Source organism: Cornus florida, unplaced genomic scaffold (genome assembly GCF_030987335.1).
Source record: "Cornus florida cultivar Cherokee Brave unplaced genomic scaffold, ASM3098733v1 CherokeeBrave_3.0.0_Hap2_Chr01, whole genome shotgun sequence".
Classification (NCBI taxonomy): domain Eukaryota; kingdom Viridiplantae; phylum Streptophyta; class Magnoliopsida; order Cornales; family Cornaceae; genus Cornus; species Cornus florida.
In genome coordinates this window covers 72685784-72712368 of record NW_026775571.1, presented here as the reverse complement: position 1 = coordinate 72712368, position 26585 = coordinate 72685784, and the positions used below count along the sequence as shown (strand labels likewise).

Below are 26585 nucleotides of genomic sequence, written 5' to 3'. Positions count from 1 at the left end.
AGTAGCTTGGTACTTTTGTGTGGATCGAGTTACCTCTTATAAAGGCATGGTTACATGGTACCGGTCTCGGGCTGATTACTAGTTGACACGTTAGTAAATGTGTCAGCTTTTCAAATATTTGCTTTCATATCAACTAGTAACTGATTGGGATCAATGGTCCCGGGACCATGTAATAATATCTCGGGTGGAGAGGGAAAAAAAATTGTGACAGGAATGTATACCTTTATTAGAAACAATTGAGCGCAAGGTACAAATAAATAACTCATAATAAATAAATGATCAATTATACAAGACCATATGATCCTCTATATAATAAATTATATAATAGACAACCCTTAAAGGAAAAAATGACAACCAGCAGATAGTTTCACCCACTTCCAAGCCCTAGATAAATTAACAAACTCACTTCCTAATCTTGATTTGTCTCCCTAAGCCTTTGCCACTCCCACTTAAAAATAGAAGCAGCAAAATGTGTAGGGTGGCCACCAGAGAAGTAGAAGTAAACTGGTCCCAAATACAAAGATTGAAGCTTTCAAATGCAATGTTCATGACCTTATTGAATTGACTAGGGATATTGGAGGCTTGATTTCTGAATCCTCTTTTCATGGACCCTTCCTTTATTCTGTTTTTGAAAGTAAAAGCTGCAAATGAACATAAGAAACTTAATGAGATTACAATTGAATTGACCCATGTCTCGATCATATATATACATACTTGCTATAAATTGCATAAATTTGTAATATGAATTACTTACATGACTGGAGCTGGTGAATGGCTAAGCTTTTGGAGCTTAGTAGTGAGTTGGCGGTGGTGGAGAAGCGTAGATGTAGGCCGGGGGTGGAGGTGATTTCAGGGGTGGGGGTGGTGATTTGTAGAGGTATGGGGGAGGAGGAGATGGTGAAGGGGGAGGTGGGGACTTGTAGACATAGGGAGGAGGTGGTGAGGGAGATGGTGGTGGCGGGGACTTGTAGACATAGGGAGGTGGTGGTGAGTGAACCGGTGGTGGTGGGGACTTGTAGACATAGGGAGGAGGGGGAGAGGGAGTTGGTGGTGGTGGGGATTTGTAGACATAAGGTGGAGGAGGATATGGTGATGGTGGTGGTGGAGATGTGTAGTGATAGGGAGGTGGAGGAGATGATGACGGTGGTGGTGGAGACTTGTAGAGGTAGGGAGGAGGTGGTGATGGGGATGGTGGGGGTGGGGAGTGGTAGTAGTAGGGAGGTGGGGGAGATGGCGATGGTGGAGGAGGAGACTTGTAGTAGTAAGGAGGTGGAGGAGACGACTTTGGTGGTGGTGGGGACTTGTAGTAGTAAGGTGGTGGAGGAGAGGGTGATGGTGGTGGGGGAGACTTGTAGTAGTAAGGTGGTGGAGGAGAGGGTGATGGTGGTGGGGGAGACCTGTAGTAGTATGGTGGTGGAGGAGATGGTGATGGTGGTGGGGGGGATTTGTAATAGTAGGGTGGTGGAGGTGATGGTGGTGGTGGTGGAGGGGATTTGTAGAAGTAGGGATCGTGAGGAGGAGATGCCGATGGTGGTGGGGGTGATTTGTAATAGTAAGGAGGTGGGGGTGATGGTGATGGTGGGGGAGGGGATTTGTAGTAGTACGGTGGTGGAGGAGATGGTGATGGTGGTGGGGGTGATTTGTAGTAGTAGGGTGGGGGAGGAGAAGGCGATGGTGGTGGTGGGGACTTGTAGTAGTAGGGTGGGGGAGGAGAAGGCGAAGGTGGTGGTGGGGACTTGTAGTAGTAGGGAGGGGAAGGAGACGACGATGGTGGTGGTGGGGACTTGTAGTAGTAGGGAGGGGGAGGAGACAATGATGGTGGTGGTGGGGACTTGTAGTAGTATGGTGGAGGAGGAGATGGTGATGGTGGTGGTGGGGACTTGTAGTAGTATGGTGGTGGAGGAGATGGCGAAGGTGGTGGGGGTGATTTGTAATAGTAGGGTGGTGGCGGTGAGGGTGATGGTGGTGGAGGTGATTTGTAATAGTATGGATCGTGATGAGGAGATGGCGATGGTAGTGGGGGTGACTTGTAATAGTACGGGGGAGGTGGAGATGGAGAAGGCGGAGGTGGAGACTTATAGTAATAAGGCGGGGGACGGGATGGAGAAGGTGGAGGTGGGGACATGTAGTAGTACGGTGGGTGTACTATTGGCGAAGGTGGTGGTGGGGACTTGTAAGTAGGTGGTGGTGGTGATTTGTATACGTAAGTAACCGGCGGTGGAGGCGGAGACTTGTAGATGTAGGTTGGTGGTGGTGGTGGTGGTGCTGGAGATTTGTAGATGTAAGGAGTAGGGGTAGGCTTGGGCTTAGGCTTCTCACACTCCTTGTAAGGAGTCTTGGGAGCATAGGCAAATGGCTTGGCCTTGAGCACAACTTCATACTTGTCCTTTGACTTGACTGTGACCTCAGCACCCTTCACGCCCCAATGTAGGTTGGTTGGTATGTTGCATGGTGAACCCTTTGGCGCCATGTGGAGATGAGCCTTGCAAGCCTTGGCTCCATACTTGACATAGTCAAACCCTTCAACGGTTATGCTGAATTTACCATTGATCTTGGTCTTACCATAGGCCATAATTTTTTTGTCACCTGCCTTGCATATCACCTCAACAACAGCACCTGATCCATGTACATAGAATAATAAAATACACCGTCAAACATGTTAGCACTACCATTCAAAAAAAGTCAACTAAAACATATGTATAGCTCTTACCTACCCCATAACTAACTTTATCTTTGTCATAACCAAATAAATTGTTAGCAGTTCTCAGTTACATTAAAAAATCATTTAGCCTAAACTGCACCCTTTCTTGTCGGAAGGCATCTCTCTCTATATATTTAATGTCACTCTCCAGTCTCCACAGTTGTAAAAGTTATTTTAATAGCTATTCTTTTAGTTTTGACAATGAGAACATCCTATGTAGAATAAATGTTATTGTGACAATTTTAATTTTTAACTGAGTATATATAGTCACTGATATATCTGGAAATTGTATGCCAGCAAGGGTAACATGGTCCCTCAAACCAAAAACTAACATCAAAGGCAGTGTTCTGACATTTATGAGATCTCATATAAGTTAATTAAAATGAAAAATAAATAAGTTAATAAAAATCCTATGATTTACTGTATAATTAATTAATGAAAATAGTACTAATCAGTGAATAATAATTGTTTAGTCATTATAGATATAATTTGTAAAATTGAGAACACATCATTTGCAGACACACACACACACACACACACACACATATATGTATTCAAGATTAAGTACATGGACACACATTTAATCAATACTACGGATGTACTGCAATAAAGAACAAGAATATCTATAGAACATATATAGACATAATAGACTGTAAAGAACAATTACACTAGTAATAACAATGTCATTACAAAAAAATAAGGTCATGTTTAATTAAGGGGAAAAAATTGTACCTTTGAGGTGTTTCTTGTCATGGGATTTTTCTGGGTATGTCCAGTCATAGCATCTGTAGCAGTACACTTTTCCGACCACCTTGACCACCAGTGGGTGGTGGTGGGGGTGAGGGTGAGGGACAGGTGGTGGTGGAGAAGTATAGTAGTATGGAGTTGGAGGAGACTTGTAAGGTGGTGGTGGAGAAGTGTAGTAGTATGGAGGGGGAGGGGACTTGGACGGTGGTGGTGGAGATTTGTAGTAGTAAGGTGGTGGCAGCGGTGGGGATTTAGCCGGTGGTGGTGGAGACTTGTAATAGTAGGGAGGTGGAGGTGATGGCGATGGTGGCGGTGGTGACTTGTAGTAGTAAGGTGGTGGAGGTGAAGGAGATGCTGGTGGTGGTGGGGACTTGTAGTAGTAAAGAGGTGGAGGTGATGGTGAAGGGGGTGGGGGAGATTTGTAGTAGTAAGGTGGTGGTGGTGATTTGGTGGGTGGTGGTGGGGACTTGTAGTAGTATGGTGGTGGAGGAGAGGGTGAGGGTGGTGGGGGAGACTTGTAGTAGTAAGGTGGTGGTGGTGATGGTGAGGGTGGTGGTGGGGACTTATAGTAGTAAGGTGGTGGTGGGGATTTGGAGGGTGGTGGTGGAGACTTGTAGTAGTAAGGTGGTGGAGGTGATGGTGAAGGTGGTGGTGGGGACTTGTAGTAGTAAAGTGGTGGTGGGGATTTGGAGGGTGGTGGTGGAGACTTGTACTCATATGGTGGTGGCGGAGAAGGAGAAGGTGGTGGAGGTGACTTATACACATATGGTAGTGGTGGAGAAGGAGAAGGTGGTGGAGGTGACTTGTACTCATATGGTGGTGGTGGAGAATGCGAAGGTGGTGGACGTGACTTGTACTCATATGGTGGTGGTGGAGAATGAGAAGGTGGTGGAGGTGACTTGTACACATATGGTGGTGGTGGAGAAGGAGAAGGTGGTGGTGGTGGTGGTGACTTGTACTCATATGGTGGTGGAGAAGGAGAAGGCGGTGGTGGTGACTTGTACTCATATGGTGGTGGTGGAGGTGACTTGTACACATATGGTGGTGGCGGAGAAGGAGAAGGTGGTGGTGGAGACTTGTACTCATATGATGGTGGTGGAGAATGAGTAGGAGGCGGCGGTGACTTGTACTCATAAGGTGGTGGTGGAGAAGGTGAAGGCGGCGGCAGCGACTTGTACTCATAAGGTGGTGGAGGAGAGGAGTACAAATATGGGTCAGCTGAGACTAAATTATTTGAAACAACCACAATGGCCAATGCCACTAACAATTGTGGCCATAGACGACCCCGAAAGGGGTCGCCGCCATGAAACGCCATCGCTTGCCGGAATATTCACCAGCTCCAGCCAATGGATCTGAATCCAATCTCTCTTTGGCTTTGAGAGAACTAGCTAGTTTAAAAGAGCTAGTAGTAGTAGAGAGGTTTTGTTGAGATGATGACAATGGTATTAAATGTCCACAAATATTTATAGTGAAACTAGTCGTTGGAGAAGAGCTGTCAATAGTGACCAATTCTGTTGGTTCACTATTTGATTAATCCCACTAATGGACTCTCTCCAGCTGGATTTATAATTTAACTAAGACTTTGTTTGGGTCATGACTTAGTTTTTTTCTTCTCCATTTTCATTCAACTATTACACTTAATTCACATGCTACATACGTATAATCTAACATGGTGTACTTGTTTTCTAATACTATATGCAAGGTGATTATTTTTAATAATTCCACTCCTCTTGCTCTTCTTTTTTTTTCTTTTTCTTTTTTCAATTTACTTTGGTTGCCATGCAGTGCCTTCTGATGACTCATGAGGATTGAGAGAGACATTTTGAAATTCAAACTTCAAGAAAAAGAAATATAACTGGAAAAGGAATTGTTTGGGGTTTGAAGTGCTCCTATTGAGTGGTGATGGTTTGGGAAGGTGCCCTTGGATCATTATTTCAGTTGGGTTCTAGGGTCATCCAAAGGTTGCGATAGGTGCCATTTGGGGTCTCATGTAATTGCCACACAAACCCCATATTTAAAGGTCATCATAAATTATGGTTTTCTTTTTTCAATACTTTTTATGTTGGGCGGGTAGGGGATTGGCATGACTCATGATCACGGACTGAGTCTGGTTTTAATATCAATTGTAACAGGTCGAATGCTTGCCAATGACCCAAAAGCTTTTGTTGGATAATGTTGCCTCCTTGTTCATGTATACCCATTTTACCTATTCGGATCCGATGCGGAACACCTCTTTAACAGTGTGTGTAGGGCTAAGTCGAACTGCATCAATTGTAAGCTTGTCAATCGATCGAATTCGGATCACTTATCGGATTAAATGTTCCAATCTATATCATAATTATTTGAAACTCGGATCGGATTCGGATCAAAATTAAATCCATGAACATGTCTAGTCATAAGGCTATGCATCATTTGCTTACTGTATGGGTCAGCTCAGTTTGACGACTCCATATAGTTGTATGGATGGGGTTGCATTCCATCAGAATGTACAGAGAGGATTCTAAATGTTGTTTTGACACTGGTTCTTCCTGTTGTTTGCTTTGTTGTCTACTATATCTTTGCTTCTTTCTGGATCACGGTCTTTGATACGTCTTCTTGTATGATTGTGAAGGATTGGTATGCTTCCATCAGAAATTTATGCTGCAACAAAAAATTTGTGCATTCTGATATGATTTGTAGAGCTAGTATCGTTTGGATTAAGATTTGGGGGTCTTAATAGTGGCTATAGGGATCGTCTGTTTTAGGAGAATGATATGCCGAGTTGCTCTTCGAATTTCTGGTTAAATTTTTTGGTTGATATTTACTTGGTGGAGTTGGGGTTCTCAATTCATGAATGTATTTTCCTTGGGGCCTCAAGTCAGTTGTACATTGGCTTTTATGCCTTTTGTTAAATGAATTCTCATTCTCTTGCGGATCCAAAAAAAGTAAAAAAAAAAAAAAAAAAACCGTCGATTCTCTCTATGTAGTGCTTTTATGCTAGACGTGAAAATTTAGTTTGCTTGGTTTGTAATTCTAAAAACAGTTGTCTAAAAAATCAGAAAACAGTTATCTACAAAATCGGAAAACAGTTTTCAGAGAACTATAAAAGACTGTTCTCTTAAAACAACCCTTTTTATAACTGAGTTTTTAGAAAACAATTTTCAGAAAACTAAACCAAACAGAATTTTTTGTACAGTTTTCTTCTATTTTCAATTTTTCGAGAACAGAAAAATGTTTCCATAGTAATTACAAACCAAACAAACCCTTTTGCTAGGCTGCTTTCAGGGGCGTTTATAGAAATGCTTCTAACAATTGTGGCCCTTGGCAGGTGTTAGAAAAAAGCTGGAACTACATTGTGGCCGAGGCTGTGATTTTCGTTGAGGGAACAAATGTGAAGGTAAACCAGCAACATTTTGAACATTGTTCCACAAAAGTGACCGCCCATTAGAATTGTGGGTTCTAGTGGAAGATAGGGAAACTGCATTTGAGGCAATAGATGCTGCGGAAAATAATTCAGTTGGCTGGGCATTGTATGGCTGCTCTCTTGTCCTCCTCCCACTAGCAAAGCCGAGACCGGAGAAAAGGCTCGACTCCCCGGTGTGACATTCCTTTCTTCCTCCGGCGAAGCTCCCAAGCCGGTCTCTGTCGTGCAATGTCTGCCAAAACAACCAGCTTTTCGATAAAGCAACCTGAAGTTGTTCTTGAATTGCAGCTCCATACGTGCTGAAGTCTGCACAAGGCAGCGAGGCTAGAATGGATTTATTAACGTATTAATTTCGTCCACACAAGATAGAAACTATAGTCTCCATAAAATGTTTTATCACCCAGTATTAATTTTGTCCACGCAAGACATAAATTCTTAATACTAGTTTCATCATTGTATCTATTGGAATTTTAGATTGAGAGGTACAAAACTTTAAAAAGAATTTGTTTTTTTTTTTTTTTAATTTCATTTCTTTTCAAAATTACCCCTCCAAACCCTTTCATTTTATTTCTTTTCAAAATTTAATATCAAACACAAGAAGGAAGAACGAAACGCTTCTTGAAGACAACTATTTAGGAAAATCCACCCCTTGCTACTTGCTACCATTGAGAAGACAAAAACTCGCACACTTGGTGAATCTTATAGTAATCAGTAAGAAAACTTAAAAACAATCTTTTTCCCTGTTAGAAGACCGTGCATCATTTCTATCATTCACTCCATTTAACTAAACAGAAAGTGTTAGAGATACATTCCCTTATTTAGGGATGCCTTATCCCTCCCTCCTTTTTTTCCTCTCCCTTCTATTCATATTTTCAAACAAATGAAACGTAAGTCACATAAAACGGTAGATAGAGCGTAAAAAGATCAATGTTTAAAATATTATCATTTTTATCACTTTAATATTAAATTTTGTTAAATTTTTTAAATCTAATTTTTTTTAAAAAAATCAGATATTGATCTTTAATTGTTTTTACTAACTAATTAGATGAAGTAATTATATTATGTAGTATTTAATTGTATTTTTTCCTGGGAAATTGAAGCAATTGTATACATGTAATGGTTATGTACACTGCAACTTGGGCGGGCTAACCCAGCCCAACCCAGAAATTTTGAAATTGGGACTTATATTCACAAATCGGGTTCACGTTTGGATTGGATTTTGTCAAAACTCGGACAAATTCGGATTGGGCTGGGCTCAACCCGAACCCAACCCAAAACCCATTTTTTTTTTTTTTTTTTTTTCGTTTTTCCTCCTCTCTTTCTCCTCTCTCTTTCTCTGTATGCTGCCGTCCATGGGCGAAGCTTGAGAGTTGAGAAGGGGCTTAAATTTTTTTTTTTCTCCTTTCTCTCTCCTCTTTCTTCTTTCTCTTTCTCTCTCTTCTTTTTCTTTATCTTTCTCTCTTTGCCGCCGTCCATGGGCGAAGCTTGAACAATCTGGGTTTTGATTTTTTGAACAAATCTGAAATGATATGGCGAAGCTTGAACCAATCTGGCGAAGCTTTAACAAACTGGAACAGCAGGCGATGGAAACTGAAAGACCTGGGTTTTGATTTTTTGAACAATCTGAAATGATATGCCGATATGGGTTTTGAACTTTTGATTCTTGCACATAGATAGATAAAACTGAAGTATATGGGTTTTGAACTTCTGATTCTTGTAGATTTTGTAACTTGCGTTGGAGAGAGAGAGAGAGAATGGAGCTGGAGGTGACAGGGGGGCTGAAATGATTTGCCTTAAAAATATTTTGTTTTTTTTTTCTTTATAATAATATAATCAAATATATATATAAATTTTTAAAAAAAAACCTCAACCCGTCAACCCGATCCAATCCGTCCGAAAATATTCGGTTCGGATTATGATCATAACAGTACAATTCGGGTTGGCCCAACCCAACCCGTTTCGGGTTGAGGTTGGGTTGGGACTGGGCTGGGTTGGGCCAACCCAAGTTGCAGCCTACAGAATGTAAAGTCCAAGACCAAAGTTGCCAATAGGCATCCAAAAAGCCCAAGATTAGAGGGTCAGCCTCAACCCAAGACCAAGCCCAATTCGAGTACCCGACCCGTTACATTACTTGACGTCGGTTTCTTCTTCCTCTTATACCCTAGCCCTCCTCTCTCTCTTTCCCTGTTGCAGACAAATTCGTTTCTTGGCCAACAATCCTATCCTGCAACTCCATCGGTTGCTCCTCGTACAGTTTCGTTTATTAATTCAAAACCCTAATTTGCTAGCAGAAACACGCATCATACAATCTGAAGGGTTCGTAACTTATCTTCTCCAGCCATGGTAAGTTTCAATTAGTTTTGTTTTTTGTTTTTCTTCCTTGTTTCCCTGTTTGTTTCCTGAGAAATTTCAATAAAAAGAGGAGATTCTAAAAATTTTGAACTCTAATGGCGTTCATTTGTTAGTTTTTAAATTTAAGGTCTACATGCGTTGGAGTTTTTGTTTTTTTTCCCTTCTGTATGTATATATGTGTATATAAATGAATATGCTGTCAGGGTTAGTTTTTCATTGTTTTACAAATGATTTGTCTGCGGAGGTCGGTGCACGCATGGCAATGAACAAGCATGATTAATAAGGTATTTTGATGGGGGCTTAAAACGGGTTCACTAAAAATTATAGCTTATCTGTATATATTCTACCTGAGACCATTCTGATTACACATGAATTTGATTGATTCTGGCCATTCCAAACAAATAAAGAACTATAGTGATTTGATGTTGCTGGGGTGGCTATTGTTTTGTCAATATGAAGGAGGAGTCAGGTCAAAATTGTCAAATATAGAGTTCTAGAAATGAATACCTGACCTTATTTGAAAACCCTTTTCTTTTGTTTCCCTTCGTTACCATTTTATGAGAGGTTTGATCATAAGGGATCAGATTAGTGAATATAACCATTAGTCCCGGAGTGATAGATTTAATTGGATTGGTAGCTTGCCGATAGCTAGTATTCATGGTGAGGAAAGATATCTTAGACTTACAAAAGCAACTCAGTTCGTCCGTGGGTGTGAATTCAAGGGCATGACATTTCTAAAGCAAAGGAATGTGTGGCCATTTACTAATATTATTTCGTCTATTCTAGATTGAGAGATCTTTTTAGAGCCTCTTTATCATGGTCGGCCGATTTAACAACAATTTTTATAGTAGTAAAACTTTATTTGCTGCCATGGCAAAATTCCTGCTTTATTTTTTAGTTGCTCTTCACTATTGGTAAATTTGAAATTTAGACGGGTTCAAAGTCAGCAAACAGGAAACTGAATTTTTTTTGTTAAAAGAGGGGTTGTTTCTATAGGACATAGTATTGACCACTTATATGATCTATCAAAAAATAATTATAATAGAGATACATTGGTTGGATACAATCCCCCAATAAATTTCCATACAATGGTTGGCCACCGTCTTGGTTAAATAAAATCTTTGAAGGCTACAACTCTTCTCTCCCCCAAAAACATTTTACGTGTCCAGGTATGTCTGATAGTTCTCTGTGTATACTGCTATATCAAATTATTGAAAGATTCTAGAGTTGTTTTTCCACATAACTTTTGTTCACTATAATCTGATGTTAAAGAGTATCTTTGTAACTCTATCTCTACCTTGCTATGTACATACTACATACTACATTGTCCATGGCCATGTCATTATTTCATTCCTTCATGCTAAGTCGACGAACACTGCCAATGGTAGATTGGGCAGGTGCTCAATATAGATGAAGCACATTAGGACTTCCACCGAGTCACTGACAAGACAACACTGTTACTTGAAGGTATTCCAATAATCAAAATAAATTTTCTATAGGAGTCATTTGATTATTTATGCATTATTTTTGTGCAATGATATCCATACGTCAATTAAGAATTAATGTTAGAATCATACTCTATCAACATATTTGGTTTATTAAACTTATCTGATTGAAAAAAAACTTGTCAAAAGGAATAACTTTTATGACAATTATTGTCAAAAGGAATAACTTTGGGATTCCAATTATTTGTTTGGTTGATCAATTTATAAATATTGGCCCGAAAAAATATTTAAAATTTTTTTTATAGCAATTTATACAATGTATCAATTTTTAACCTTTCTGAAATTCGGTTGATACTTTCTTAATATACAATTTGTGCCTTTTAAGATCTCTTCCTAATTAACTGTGAATCATTACATCTCTTTGTATTATTGACTACCAATTGTAATTAAGTTTTTAAGTTACAGTTATCTATACAACAATTGGCTACAAAAATTTCAGCTGTTGGTGATGGTCCTTTTAAATACTTGTGACTTTTCAAGACTTTTTTTAATTCGTATTAGTTAGCCATCACGTCTCTTTGTACTATTAGTTCTTCACAGATTTTATCATTCAAAGAACACAATGTTCTTTAACTTAAGAAGCAAGAAAGATTGATCCTTTTTTCTATATATATTTTTAAATACATCAATATAGATGCTTATCAAAGTCCAGCATTCATAAATATATTTTATTTAGTTATTAAAGATTCTTTTACTCACGTGCATTGCACATTTTTATCTTCTAGTATTCTAGTATATATATATGGGGAATATTACAACAACTAAAGAGTGATTTGGAAACTAATAAATGACAGAGTAGGAGGGATAGGATTGGTGGGACCAAAAACTATACTCCGTAGGGGCATAGCAATCATACTGTCTGAATCTTCATCTTGATATATAAATAATAAGTAGATATTTTCCGATAGTAAAATAAGCTCTTTATGGTAGGAGCATTAGAGTGGATTAATCCTTGGCATTTTTGAAACACAAATGCCTTGTCAGAAACGAATGACTATCCACATAATGGTGATAGCTGTTGTGCATTTCAACCTAATTTGAGAAGTTCATGACCTAGCAAACTACAAATTTGATGAAATTGTGAGTTTGCCCCATATTTTCTTAGGTCACAGGTTATTTGTTGCTTTATGAAAGCCGGAAATTCCTTTACTGGATGTTGAATATTGTGTTCCCCTTTTGAACGCCTTCTAATACATATCTACATATCAAAAAAAAAAAAGAAGAAGAAGAAGAAGAAGAAGTTTAACAACTCTTTCTAGGCATAGATTCTCTTGAGATTATGATTGTGTCTATTTACTTCTGTTGTGATATGTTTTACATCTTTTCTGTTTTTGTTTTCTTCTTAAGAAATTGCTTCATGTGGCTGTGTTGGGGAATATTATTTTAAATCATGTTTGTTCTAGTTTGATATTATTAGGGGTGCACACGGTTTGGTTCAGACCGGTTTGGAAGTTTTTTTGGAACCAAACGGTCCTAATAGTTCCACAAAAATTGGAACCTAACCGGACCGTGAGAACCCATGGAACCCAACCAAACCGAACAGTGAGAAACCGGTTCGGTTCCACGGCTCTAGTGGGGGAAAAAAAAAAACAGAACCCAGTACAAGTCTGGGACGGTGAGATGGTGAGATCTGGTTTGTGGAGATGGTGAGATTTGGAACTGTGTGTGTGTGTGTGTGAGAGAGAGAGGGATGCAGTGACAGTAGCGTAGGCCAAGGCACGGGATGGACTGTGGTTCAGCATTGGTGGCCGAATAGAACAATGCTAAGAACAATCGTTGGTGGCCCAACGGATCGACGATGGTGAGGTGATGCTGGTGAGAAGTGAAAGAGAGAGAGAGAAGGACGAGGCCGAAGGGATTGATGGCGGCTATGCATTGACTGATTGCTTCATTTAGAGAGATCAAGCTTTGACGGTGTGTTGACTGATTGCTCACACATCATTGTATATTTTCTACCCTTTTAGAGAGATCAAGCTTTCCATCTTATGACATCATAGTATTTTTCCATCATAGTTCAAAGATCAAGCATGCCATAGTGGTTAAAGTTATGGGTCGCACTGGATCAAGAGGCAGCGACTTAGGAGTGGCTGTGTTGCGTGAGAAATGGGAAAAAGAGAGAAGATTTGGGGTAGGAAATATAATATAATATGTATATATATATACATATTCTAACGGTTTGGTTCGGTTCAGTCCGATTCCGTAGGACTCTCTAAACCAGAACCAAACCATAAAACTACGGTTCCATAATATTGGAACCGTAACCGGACTGAACCGTGATAAAACTGAACCAAACTGACTGGTCTTGTCTAGTTTGGTTTTTTGGTTACACCGGTTTTTTGTGCACCCCTAGATATTATATATGGGAATACACGTTATAGTTCATATATAGAGGCCAGAGAGATGGCATTATATTGCTGACCGCTTGGGAGTTGCATTTGAACTCATGTTTATTTGTTATTTAAAATCATATGAAAAACATCACAGCTAGAGAGGCAGATTGGTGGAGGGTTTGGATTTCCACTCATGATTGAATTTGTACCATTTTTTGTGTTCTAAAAATTTTGAATTCGATTTTTTCTTACTTATTTGAAAATTTGTTAGTATAATTTCCCATGGAAGGTTGTGATTTTTCAATTTCTTTCAATTTTCTTTGACTTGACAATAGTTTCGTCTGAGCAACAAGGTATCTTCATGTAAGGTTGGATCCTCTGTTCTCTCTTCTTAACGGATTTGTTTGGTCTTTTTGAGAGCGTGCCAGAGTCCCACGTGGACTCAAAACATAAATTACCAAACTAATCCCTGAAACACCCAATTGGCCTGAATGAACAGGACTCAATTGGCCTTAGGCAAAACCAGGCGATGTTAGGAAGTAGGGATTATTCTTCCCTTAATGTTCTTGATGCCTTAAAACAAGGACTTTTACAATTTCAAGATTAACAAACTCAAAGAAAGATGGAATTAAAATAAGAATACCTGAGAGTTATTTTATTCAATATTGTATTCTTCATTACAATGCTCATAATTCAATATACAATGATAGGCTCAGAGCATTTACAGAAGCGAAGTTCTATGTGCCTAAAACAACTACAACTACTAATACTTGCAGAAAGGAAAGTCTAAGTTACAACTGTGGAAGGACTAATGGTTACAACTAAGGAAATGAACATAAAAATGCTGCAGAATGACATGGTGTGGACCTTTTTCGTCGAATGCTGCTTCACATATTTATAGGCGAGCCTAAGTGTTTGAGAGCATTTTGGGACATTTGAAACCATATATAATCGTCCGTTTGTGTACTTGACATGTGTCCCCTGTCCTAATCGTTAACACGAACTTTCTTCGGACCAATATTTTAGTAAATCAGGCCAATGTATCAATTAGTTTAAACAACACTCTTTCACTGTTGCATGGCATAAGACCATTATTGGTTTAATTTGTTAAAAATGTGAAAAACAAGACTATCACTTCAAACTTGGCCTTAAGCGAAAGATTTTTCAACCATATGTAAAAATATTGTGACACTTTCAAAGTTGGCCTTGGGCCAAGTACTCTTTAGCTTCATTCTATCATTCCAAACTTGGCTTTAGGTCAAGTATTCTTAGACTTCATTTTATATCACCATACTATGGTGTCTTTATTTGTTTAACTGGACCAATTTGACAAATGTCATATTAGGGTACAAACAGGATTACTTACTGATTATATTTATAAATGAGAAGAAAAGGAGATTGGCCATCTGTGGCATGCATTCTTGGGCAAATGTTTACCATAGTACGGTTAAGGCATCAATTGATTAAACAATGCAATGTTACCTATCTATTGATGTCATGAAGCTACCAAGTAGGGTTGGAATGCTTCTTGGATTGAATGACCAGTATTGAGCACCAAGTGGCCTTTCGATGCTTATTGATTTTTGCAAGCTCCTTTGTCGAGCTCCTACAATTGGATTAAATTTGCATGACCGAGTACCAAGTTTAACTAATTCATGTCCTTGTTTGAGCAGGCTGCGAAGATTCTTGCAAATTTAATTGTAATGGGCTCTGGGATTATGATTCGGGCTTTTGCTCAAGCATACCGTCAAGCACTTGCGAGTAAGCTTTTAAATTGTATTATCTCAAATTTTCTATTGTAGTCTATTGTAATTTACTCTTTATTTTGCTGATTGGATATGGAAGGTTCTTTGAGGGGTTCTCTTACTTACTCCTTCCCGTAGTTAGTTGTTAGTTTTTCTTGCTGTTGCTTTTGTTACTTTCTTGATGGTCTGCATCTCTTCCATCCTTTACATTCTTAGTTAGGGTCTTGAAGCTTGGTTAGTAGAACTATAATAAGACTAAAATGATAAGGAAAGAAAAACCGTGTTTATATTTGGAGAGTCTCATGCAGTTGTGCCTGTGATTTGAATATATTTCTTTCCATTTTTCACATCTTCGTTGTTGTGAGATTTATTTAGTTTGCGCTTCATCTTTGTCGTCATGCATTGCCAAACAGCAGAGACCACACATCTTCATAACTGGTACTAATTGTGCAGAAAGTTGGCTCTGAATGCAGTGTTTGACAGAGCTATTTCTTTAATAAGCACTAGTGTGCTGGTAATATCTTGTGCATGACACATTTTAATGTTGAATGGTTTAGTTTTGGAACATCAAATTTAGCCATTAAGAATATTTTCTATTCTGTGCCAACTAATTACCCTTAAAAATATGATACGGTGTATTTTAAATTGTCCTTTTTCTACCTTACCTTTCTTGTTGTTTCAAATATAAATGGGAATTTTTTAAATTTTAATGGCCAGGCTTCTATGTCCAGAGGGAAAAAACTTATGGCTTGTTTAGTTAATAACGGAGGAGAAACCTCCTGCAGCTTGAACTTGTTCAGTTCTACCAAAAGACTAAAATCAGCCTACAATTATAAACACTAGCATAAAATATGCTCAATGAAAGTTCAATGTTTTTCAACTATTAAAGTAAGAATACAATAGTACAATAACTAAAAATAAATAACAACAAATAACATCTTGGTTGTTGGATTTCATAGCCACATAACGGAAACACTTTGGAAATGTTATAAAGCACAGCTGAAATGGCACAAAACTGCGTAAAGCTTGAAAAAGTATAATGGTACGGCATAAGATGGCTGAACTTAGCTGCAAAGAGTAGCCCAAAAAATGAGAATAAACCACTTATCAATTGTTGGTCTTACTACCAGAGTTGCTCTGGTCAATCTTGGGTGCTACGGTGGTTGTAGTGGGCAGACCTAATTTGTTGTGTTATGCATGTGATTTGACTGCCCTCGAACTTTAGCCCACGTTTGATAACTTGAGCTTCTTAGGTTGCAATCAACATTGTTCCCTTTGCCCCAAAATTGATGATTTTAGTATTTTGTACTGCAATATACTAAGCAACATAATTAGATTAGATTATAATATGGGGTCAAAGAGAAGTTGGTTCATAAATCCCTGTGTTTGTTGCATGAAAATTGTGCACATCAAATCTGAAAATAGATGGAAAAATTCAATGCTTACAGTTAGCCCTAGCAATCTGTGTCTAAACTTGCTGTTGTCATGGGTGTACAAATTGAATATAGACTTGGCTATCTTTATACGGTATCTTTTAATAACTAGTCAATAAAAAGTGGTAAATTAAATAATATCCAAAGAATTGATTAAGGATACATAGGTTGTTTTTATTTATTGCAAACTAACTTCTTTATTTATTTATTTTGCTAAGTAAGATTGATTGTATAAAAGGTGTTCAAATGGGGAACACATCCCAAGAAAGCTACACAAGGGACAACAAAAGGCCCCAAGGACCCAAAGAACCCAAAAAATCAATGAACTCCACTAAAGGTTTACAATTTCTCCCATTGACCCAACAAAAAGAGAGCTAGCAATAGAGGGTTTCAGGACACCAATAGGAGATTCCTCCCCATTGAAGGACTTTCTATTCTGCTCCCTCCAAGTGCACCACCAAACACAAAAGGGTGCCACCCTCCAATAGTCGTGGGCTTTGGAGCCCACAAAACACCCTCTCCAAGCATCGATCAAGGTTCTCGAGAACCGAGGCATTACCCACTAGATCCCAAACAAACCCAAAAGCAAATCTCAATAGTCCTAGGCCATGGGGCAATGCAGCAGAAGATGATCAATAGTCTCTCCATCTCTATTGCACATGCAACACCAATTGACTACGATGTGTCTCCTCCTCAGGTTATCCAACGTCAAATATTTCCCAAAATCGCTGTGCAGATGAAAAAGGCCACCTTGAGGGGAGCGATTGAACGCCAAATAGTCTAACACGAAAAGGCGGGCCTTGAATAGGGATGTCAAATTTACCCGCCCCGCCCCTAATGGGATGTTATAAAATAGGATAGGGGCGGGTTTGGGTGTGCAAAAGTAAACCCGAAGCGGGGTAGGGGCGGGGTTGGGTTTAGTAGAAAAAACCCCGCTCCAATTATATATGCAGGTACATTTAATAATCTTTAAGTCTCACGCTTGTGTGTGTGTGACCCCCCCTTTGTGCTTGGTGGAGCATTTGGAAAGAGCGAAATAAAAGATCTTTTGATGGGGAGGAAACCTCCATTGGGGCGTTAAAATTTTCTATTATTAGTTCTCTTTCTAGTTGGGTGTTGGGGAGAAATTGTACATCTTTAGATGGGATTGTGGACTTTTTGGATTCTTTGGGTCCATCGGGTTTTATTTTGGCTTGGTTCCTTGTATATCTCATGGGATACGTTCCCCTTTTGAACTCTTTCTAATACATTTTATTTATAAAAAAAAGTGTGTACACACACACACACACACACACACACACCCCTAACTATTATCGTTACTAAACGTCTATAGTTCCCCAAACCTCTCTTAGTACAATTGTACTAAACTTTTATTATTCCCCAAATGTATCTACGTATATGATATATATATACAAATCATGTTGTCTAGGTTTTAAAGTTAAAACCTCTTATTAACTTCAGTTGGAGAAAAATTAAAGGAGTGATTTAAGCCCTTAAATCACTCCTTGACAGAATGTTAACGTTGCTATACTTGGCTAACAAGTTGTTGCCATGTTTGTATTTGACTTTCCATGCAGTTCCTTTATTATGAAATACTTGTGGAGCAAGAAATTTCTGTTCGCTAGCTACAAGTCTTTCTCATTTCACCTATAAATAGAGGTGATAATTGTATACAAAAATCAAGAGAGTATAAAATAGATATGTGGCCCTTTGGGCTTGGTGTGCCGTGGATGTAAACCCTAGTGGCTGAGCCACGTATATCCTTGTGTTCTTCATTTTCTATTTTTCTCTTCAATTTTGACATGGTATTAGAGCAGGTTTATCATACCCTACTCTATACTCTACTCGTCTTGGATCTTCGGATCAACTCGGCTTGTCTCAGATATTCGGATCAACTTATCTCAGATTTATTCGTCTCAGACTTTCGACAACTTTATATTTAGTTTCAATTTGGACACTTAAGTTAAATCTCCGTGTACCAACTCGAGAGGGGGGTGGGGGGTGTTGGAGAATAATTAAAGGAGTCATTTAAGCTCTTAAATCACTCATTGACAGAATGTTAACGATGCTACACTTGGGCAACAAGTTGTTGCCATATTTGTATTTGACTTTGTGTCGTGGATATAAGCCTAGTGGCTGAACCACGTTATATTCTTGTGTTCTTCATGTTTTAATTTCTTTCTTCAACTGTTTTATATCTTTCAACAACTTTCATCGCCATCTGGCCTCTTCCTCTCTCAGTTCGTTCTACACTCTCCAGACACTCTCCTCTCTCAGTTTGGACTTATGGTTGGAAGATTGATGGAGACTATGAAAGAGGATCATGGTAGTAGTGTTCCAATTTTTGTAATTTCGCAGCCATGGTTGTAACGTTTTTTCGCTTCATGTGCCTCTTCTTGTTGAGCTGTAATTTTTCTAGTAATTGTTTCAAATGAAACTCAAAAACTTCTATAGTTTTGGTGGGTTTTAAGATCTTTGATGTTCATTATCTCTGACGCTCAAAGCCAATTTTCCACAGCCACTTCCCAAGGAGAGCCCTGTTGAAAGGGGCCAACCTCTTGATTCCCCAACCACCCATATGGATTAGCCTACACACTTGATCCCAGCAAACGAGATGGGACTTGAACGCCTGCCCGATACCTCCCTATAAGAAATTCCTCTGAAGTCTCTCAATACTCTTAGCCACTGAGGAGGGAATCTAAAAGAGAGAGGAAGGAGGTAGGAAGACTTGACGACACGTTCATCAGGGTGACCCTCTCACCCTTCGAAAGGTACTGCATCGTCCACCTAACAAGCCTCCTCTTAAACATCTCAACCATGGGATCCCAACCGGCCACACACCTAGAAGGTGAATCTAGCGGCAAACCCAGGTAAGAGACAGGGAAGGAACTAACACCACAACCAAACATATCAGCCAAGGAAGATATCTTCGGAACCTCCCCCACTGGAAACCAACCTACTCTTCCAAACGTTAACTTTGAAGCCAGAAACTGCCTGAAAGCAAATCAAAACACACCTCTTATATCTCAAACTGGGACACATCTGCATTGCAGAATACCAAAGTATCATCTGCAAACAAGAAGTGAGAAATCTCCAACTGATGGGCTCAGTCCTTTATAAATCTGACTTGACTATAAGAATTTGAAATTACTATTTTTTTAGTGAAATATTGGATCAATGTAGGGAATAGATTATTTTTCACAACTACCAATTTATGAATCCATCAGATATCATATTGATCCAAAAGAAACGGATACTTGTAATTATAATCCAGGGTATTTAATTATAATAAATTTGAGGTAACAATGTACCATGTATGTATATATATATATATATTTTCCCTAGTTAATGTACCATGTATATTGATCACTTCATATTTATTTTTATTGCTTTAAATAAAATTGAGCTCCCTCAAGTCAACTACTACAGTTCTACTCTTCTGAATTTTTAATAATGCTACAATTACAAAAAGTGGAAGTTTTAATAATGCTACAATTACAAAAAGTGAGTTCTCATGATTATCGAGAATATTAATGAATTAACTAGGCAAAAAAAGAGAGAACATTAAGTTGAAGTGAGGAGTTCTCATTGTCATTTAGAATTTCAATGAGTTTCTGAGCAAATTGATGAGCTTGAGTGAATTCTTAAGTTGCAGAAAAATATTTGATTTCAAATTACCTTCAATAATCTCACCGGATTGTAGAAATGTTTTGCACATTGCAAGTGGGGAAAGGAAAGTTTTTTTTTTTCACTTTTAATCTTCTTTCCGACTTTTTATTTTCTTCAAAAAGGTGATTGGTGATGAACATCTTTTTGGATTACATTGAAGATTTCTTGCCCCAGTCCTGCAATAATCGTTTAAATTTTGGGCTCTGAATTTCTGTTAAACTAATTCACAAAATCTTCAACTACTATTCTTTCCTCTCTAGAAACTTCATATGGACAAGATTAATGTCAATTGAGACAGAAATACACTTTTTTATGGACCCTGTTGCTAATTCACTACACATGTAAATTGAGGAAAAAACAAAAAAAATCTCACTACTCATGTTGTGCCTTTTTCAAACCTTATGCAAACTATAAGTATTTTTTTCGAGCGTTGGAGCCCCTTGATCCACCCACGCACCCACACATGTTTTTATTCTTACACATAGCCGGACTTCTATGATCTTTATAGCCGTTGAATTTGTCAGTCGTAGGTCGAGATAGATTTATTGTCTCTCAGGCTATTGCATGCATGTGTTGAATGAATAATAGCTAGCACATATGTTTTATTTATCTAGTACTCCGTAGCATCTATTGTGGTGGCTTGACAAGATAATAGTTTCAGTAATGGTGGCTCATCCCTCTGTAGTGCTCTGAGTAAATAATATTATGATGGTGATTGCAGATGCGTCAAAATCTGGTGTTGCTCAAGAAACACTACAGAACGCTGTCCGCAGAGGTAGCAAAGTTATGACGGAACAGGAGGCTAGGCAGATTCTTGGCGTCGCTGAGAATACCTCCTGGGAGGAGATTCTGCAGGCCAGTGTTTATTACATTTGCACTTCATTTCTGTACATTTTAATTTGTTGTCTAAATTTTCCTCAAACTGCAGAAATACGATAAATTGTTTGAGAGGAATGCGAAGAATGGGAGTTTTTACCTTCAGTCGAAAGTTCACAGGGCCAAGGAATGTTTAGAGACTGTTCATGGAGGCAAAGCTCAGGGTACTGATCCGGGTACTGCAGGTTGAGAGTTTTCTGAATATATTACCCTTTCATGCATATTGATTGGTATTGGCATTCTTGTATAGATTGTTAACTTATCGATGATGGTTAACCTGAAAGATGAAATTTGTATACTAAAGCCTTCAATTTGCTCGTGTCTTCGAGTTCAAATTTTGATCTATTTCATTTTGGCACTTGGTAATTGCAATTGTATTGCAACATATGGAGGATTCTTCATCGTCAAGGTTTGATGTTCTTTTGGGTCAGAATCATCATACTTATTGGTTGGAAATTCCGGTTTATTTAGACAATGAGTGTAGAATGATGAGTTAATTATTGAGAGTATGAATGTTGACTATTACCATCATAGCTCTAGCTGAGTAACTTTGTATATGGATTGGTGTGTCTTTTTTTGTTTTTGTTGTTTTGGTTAGGTTTTTAGTATGTACTTGCATTGACAGGAAGTGTCTGAATCAGGTCAAGTCTATGTTGTGTTATTTAATTATTGATTTTAGCTGTGTATGGTATATTTATCTTTAGAGTTGTGCTGGTCTTATCTCCGGCAAGAAAATGGGGAAAACAAGAAAATGACTTATGATATGTTTGGCGGCATCGAGTCGGCTCCTTGGATTTGGGCATCCAGTATTATGTGCATGTGTAAAGGGTATTGTTTTGTTTTTTTGTTTTAATGAGAAAAAAAACTGTTCATGAATCAACATAATTGTACATGAATTATCATATATGTTTTTCTAGTTTGCTAGGAAAAAACAGTAATAAAGACAGAATATTTAGTTAACTACAGAAAAATTCGAGAAAAAAAGCCATTTTATCAAAGTTTACTACAGTAATTCACTAAAAAAATGGATTGAGACTTTGCTTGCTAGGCAATTTGTTTTGTTCTTATCACTTTCTGGTAGAGTTTGAAAATTCGGGCTAAAAAATATAAAAAACTTAACATTTTTTGATATTTCAAAGGAAAAGTCAAAAGATTTAGAAAATTTGGATTCCAATTAAATTTCTTAATTGGTCAGCAAAATAGAAATGGAGAAACACTATCTTGAAATTCATGCACAACCATTGCACATTGATTCCAGAGATTGCCCAAAAGCAATTCAAAACAGTGAAGAGCAGGTGAAATCCAACACCAATAATTTGTGTTTATTCAAAGCAACAAAAGTCCATGGCAAAAGATGATAAAGCCGTTGAATAATTGAATAATTGAATAATTGAGAATTAAAAAATGCCAACACATGAGTTTAAATGGGACCCACTTGAGAAATAAACATCCCCAAATTTCCATTAAAGAAACTAGGCATGCTCGAGTGTACGTTAGATGACAGTGATCTTTTACCAGTGACTCGCACCTTCTTCGTGGCTCTTTGGATGCCCAAGTAAGAGATTCCAAATACTTGCCCATTTTTCCAAATCTTCAAACCTATATATATAAAGAACTCAAGTATATTTTGTTTGTTGTGCATTTAAATCAAATGGGGAACATATAAAGTGTTGGTGTGTCTGACATTGCTTCAAGTATTAAATTTGTCATTGTTGAGTATTTAATTAGAGACTAAAGATATTCTATTACTGTGCTAGTAATTAAGGCACATAATTATTTTAAAGGGATAATTTCACTGACACCTCCAATAGTTTGGCCAAATATCAGTCTAAAATATTTGTCGAAAATAACCATCACTTACATTACAAACGTTTGCTCCGTTTTTCATTCACACCCTAAAAGTTAGTTGACAGGTATGTCAGACCACTTTTTACATGTAAAAAGACATTCTTACCCTTTGACTTTGGTTTGATCCATTAAATTATTTCTTTAATAATTAAAATTACATGTTTACCCTCATTTGACTTTAGTTTGACTATTCAAATGACATGTTTACCCTTCCTTTTCCATATACAAGAATAAATAAAATAGGTGATCAACATCATACAGTGTGGTATTGAGGGCTATTATATGCCACACAAGTGTCCGGTTCTATATTTTTTTTAAGGAAATTAATGAAATTTTAAGTAAGAAAATTTTATTTTATTTTATGGAAATTAATGAAATTTAAAAAGAGAAAGAGAAAAATAAGAAAAATTTTAAAAACTAAAATAGAATAATAAAATAAGAAAAATCACCCATTCATATATATTTTTAAGGAAATTAATGAAATTTTATTTTTTTAAGGAAGTTAATGAAATTTAAAAAGAGAAAGAGAAAAATAAGAAAAATTTTAAAAACTAAAATAGAAAAATAAAATAAGAAAAATCACCCATTCATATATATATTTTTATAATTTGAATTATATATGTTTAGGTTCGTGAGAATTGCTTATTGCATGTTTATGTTTTTTCAAATTGGTGGATTTGTATGATTTAGGAATTAATTGGTTGACAAAAATTTCAAATTTATTACTCCATTTATTTTTAGAGGAGTGCTAACTGCTAATTAATTAGTTGACTTAGGAATTAATTGGTTGAATATATATGTTTATTCAAAAATTCTAAATGGGTTGATTTAGGAATTTATTGGTTGAATTTATATGTTTATTTATTTTTGTTAATATTTATTTTTTTTCTGTTTATGGGTCCCCTCCCTTTCCGCACTCTTTCTCTCTCTAATCTCTCAGGCCAGACAAGTCTCCAGCGCCGACACCATCAACGAAGACACCAACTCTCATGCCGACACCATCAACGAAGACACCAACTCTCATGCCGCCACCTCCTGCAACCCATCTGGTGCATTCAGTTACATCTGGTTGTACACACAAATTTTGTAAGTCTGCAATAGAAACAAAATATGGAGCAAATAGAATTTTATTAATTTATGAATATGGAGTACAGTCCTTTGTAATATCTTTTACAAAAAAAAAAGAATGGTCCTCTGATTCGATCTCCTTGTTTTTGGTTGGTTGGATCCAAGGGCTGCACGAGCTTGTTCTTGAATCACTGTAGAATTTGATGAAGAATGGCACGTTGTTGGATGTGCTTGATGTTCTTCGCTTTTGGGTTTCGATTCTGAATTTGTGTCTGAATTCTGAGTCTCTGAACTTCTGAATTCTGAATTTGTGTCTGAATTTGTAGACTTCTGAATTCTGAATCCCCTCCCCCTCTTTTCTTTCTCCAAGCCTCTATTTATAGGCTTCTTGGATTAATAGGATGATGACACGTGTCATCTCCTGATAAGGATAAAACTATAACTGGGCCGGGCCGGTTATATTGTGATAATTATCCTTAAAGATAATTATTCAAAATATATTTTATTAGGAATAATTATCGTTTCATTTAATTATCTGGGCTGGGCTAATTAAATAATTTAAGTGGACCAAGCCTGGTAAATTAATTAATTTATTTAAATATTAGGCCTATATTTAATGGGTCCATTCGTTAAAACCAAAGCCCACTAAATTTTAGTGTCTACACCGGTAAGCCCAACTAATGTCGAAAACTTTTAAATAAACAGGTGGAGAGAGAGACAGAGAGATTGAGAAAGCGTAGGCATCGATGGTGGAAGTGAACCCATATTTGCAGACCCAAATTACAGAGGCACCGACGATGGTGCCAAAATAGTGGAAGAGAACCACCATTTGCAGACCTAAATTGCAGAGGCATCGAGGATGAACCCATATTTGCAGATCCACTTGATTGGCGGTACGCAGATGGATGGAAGGTATATGGATTTGCTCGGTGATGTATGTAGATGGCTTTGGAACTTGGGCTTGATGGTACGAAATTTGGACTCTAGAAGGTTTTGTGCATCTGTAGAGAAGAGATCGAGGAGCAACTGGGTGGAGTTAGAAATTCGGGAGTAGAGAATTTGGATAGAGATAGAGGAGAAAGAAATAGTGTGTGTAGGGGTAAAGAAGTCATTTATATTATCTAATATTTTAGAATAAATGTGATTAAAAAATTAGGGGCAAACATGTCTTTTCCCATGTTTTTAACGTAGAGACCTAAGTGATAGTTATTTTCAAAAGATGTTTTGGACTGATATTTGGCCAAACTACTAGGGGTGTCAGTAAAATTATCCCTTATTTTAAAGGGTGTTGCTATCACGTTTGCATATGTTTGATCTTGTACTTGTGCCTCGTTTCGACTCTGTGTGATTTTGATTTGGGATAATTACGTATAAATGGGGTTAGGGCTCCGTATTTACTCAGAGGCGGAGTCAAAGTTTCATATTTCCCTAAAATGGATTGCTGACGTGGCACATGGATTATTACTGTTCAAGAAATGTTTTGCCAAAAATGTCCTTCTCACTTTTTTTTTGTGTTGCCTAAAAATGCCCTTTCTCCATAATTTAATATATTGCCCTAATTCGTTCGGTAAATACGATCCTCTTTGGCCCTAAAAATAAAATTCTCTCATTCGCTGCTCTCTCTCATCGCCGCTCTCTCTCTCTCTTTCTCCACGACTCTTTCTAAGTCGGTCCCTCCACCCTCTCTCTCTAGCTTTATCGCCGTAGGAATTGAGAAGCCCAGCTCAATTTCAGTCCAGCTACAATGGGCTCAGAAGAGGGATCAAGGGTTCTCGGTGAGCTTCAAACCATACATTTGTCAGTGCATTTTCATTGTTTCAGTTGAATTTTTCTTGTTTTCTTTTTTCGGCTGTAAATTTGGATTGAGTTATGATGATTTGGTGTTTCTTAAGCTTTTTTGTTGTAATGGTTCTTGTTTTTATGTTTTCTTCTTATTGTAGGCTATTGGGTTTTCTAAAATTAGGGTTTTCTTCCTATTGTAGGCTATTGGGTTTTGTAAAATTAGGGTTTTCTTCCTATTGTAGGCTATTGGGTTTTCTAAAAAGAAATATAGAAACTACACAACAGGAGCCGGCTGCAACTCCTTTTTTTTTCACTCAATTTAATAGGAAAAATGTAGAGAGCGTGATTTTACATCATGGAACGCTGGCACTTATAAAATGTTTTACATTGCAATTGAAAAACAAGAGTTCAAATTTGAGGAGTTGTCACTTAAGAAGCAAGGAGTTACTCTTATCGTGCACTATGGTTGGTGTCTCTCAAATTCGTTGTGAATCAGTTGCTCTGTTTCCAATTTATTTTAATTTTAATTTTTTTTTAAAAAGAAATTCTCACTAAAATTTTCTTACTTCATCATCAATCAATTGCACAGAGCACCATCACATCAATCACTACAGACTCAACTGATTGATTTAACTGTCTAACAAGCTATTGGTTGTTTGTGAATAGGCGAGTAATGGTGAGGAGCCAATGAAGCTGAAGCTATATTCTTCCTGGGGGAGCTCTTGCTTTTGCCGTGTTCGTATCGCTCTTAACTTCAAAGGTCTCTCTCACTCTACTACTTTCCCTCTCTAAATTTTGATCAGTCAATTTCTTCTGCCGGTTTCACTTTCTAAAATCCTGATTTTTTATTTGATTTTAGTTAAATTTTTTTTTTTTGTTAATTATTGACCATTAGTTATCGCCTCTTTCAACACAGATCTCAAATATGAGTACAAAGCAGTTGATGTCATGAAATGAGAACATTTTAGTCCTGGTGAGAACATACACGGTGTCTTAAGAAATTTCTTGTAGTATTTAGGCTTATTTATATGATGATAAAGTATGATATTTATAATAATTAACATATTGGGTGTCTGGCATTAATGTTACACTATGGACATTCAAACTTCAGAATTCATTTTTTGTT

At 37.7% G+C, this 26585-nt stretch overlaps 2 protein-coding genes across 2 annotated transcripts; one reads left to right on the top strand and one right to left on the bottom strand.

Annotated features, from left to right (window-relative positions):
* Positions 1-452: 452 nt before the first annotated feature.
* LOC132300439 (extensin-2-like) lies at positions 453-4763 on the bottom strand. Its single transcript, XM_059797499.1, has 3 exons — positions 3434-4763; positions 755-2616; positions 453-641 (listed from the first exon to the last, which is right to left on the bottom strand). The coding sequence occupies exons 1-2, from the start codon at positions 4761-4763 to the stop codon at positions 791-793; spliced, it is 3156 nt and encodes a 1051-aa protein (XP_059653482.1). The 3' UTR covers positions 453-641; positions 755-790.
* A 4251-nt stretch (positions 4764-9014) lies between these two features.
* Positions 9015-21338, top strand: LOC132300430 (mitochondrial import inner membrane translocase subunit PAM16 like 2-like). The gene is made up of 4 exons (XM_059797486.1): positions 9015-9194; positions 14712-14799; positions 20607-20740; positions 20814-21338. Exons 1-4 carry the CDS (start codon positions 9192-9194, stop codon positions 20949-20951), a joined length of 363 nt encoding a protein of 120 aa, XP_059653469.1. The 5' UTR covers positions 9015-9191; the 3' UTR covers positions 20952-21338.
* Positions 21339-26585: the final 5247 nt, after the last annotated feature.

Bases quoted from the DNA above. Each gene is read 5' to 3' on its own strand.
- LOC132300439 (XM_059797499.1), bottom strand. From the start codon at position 4,763: ATGGCGTTTCATGGCGGCGACCCCTTTCGGGGTCGTCTATGGCCACAA. The intron at 2,617-3,433 runs GTACAATTTTTT...TACATGGATCAG, and splicing joins TGACAAGAAACACCTCAAAG to GTGCTGTTGTTGAGGTGATA.
- LOC132300430 (XM_059797486.1), top strand. The intron at 14,800-20,606 runs GTAAGCTTTTAA...TGGTGATTGCAG, and splicing joins ATACCGTCAAGCACTTGCGA to ATGCGTCAAAATCTGGTGTT. The intron at 20,741-20,813 runs GCCAGTGTTTAT...CTCAAACTGCAG, and splicing joins CCTGGGAGGAGATTCTGCAG to AAATACGATAAATTGTTTGA.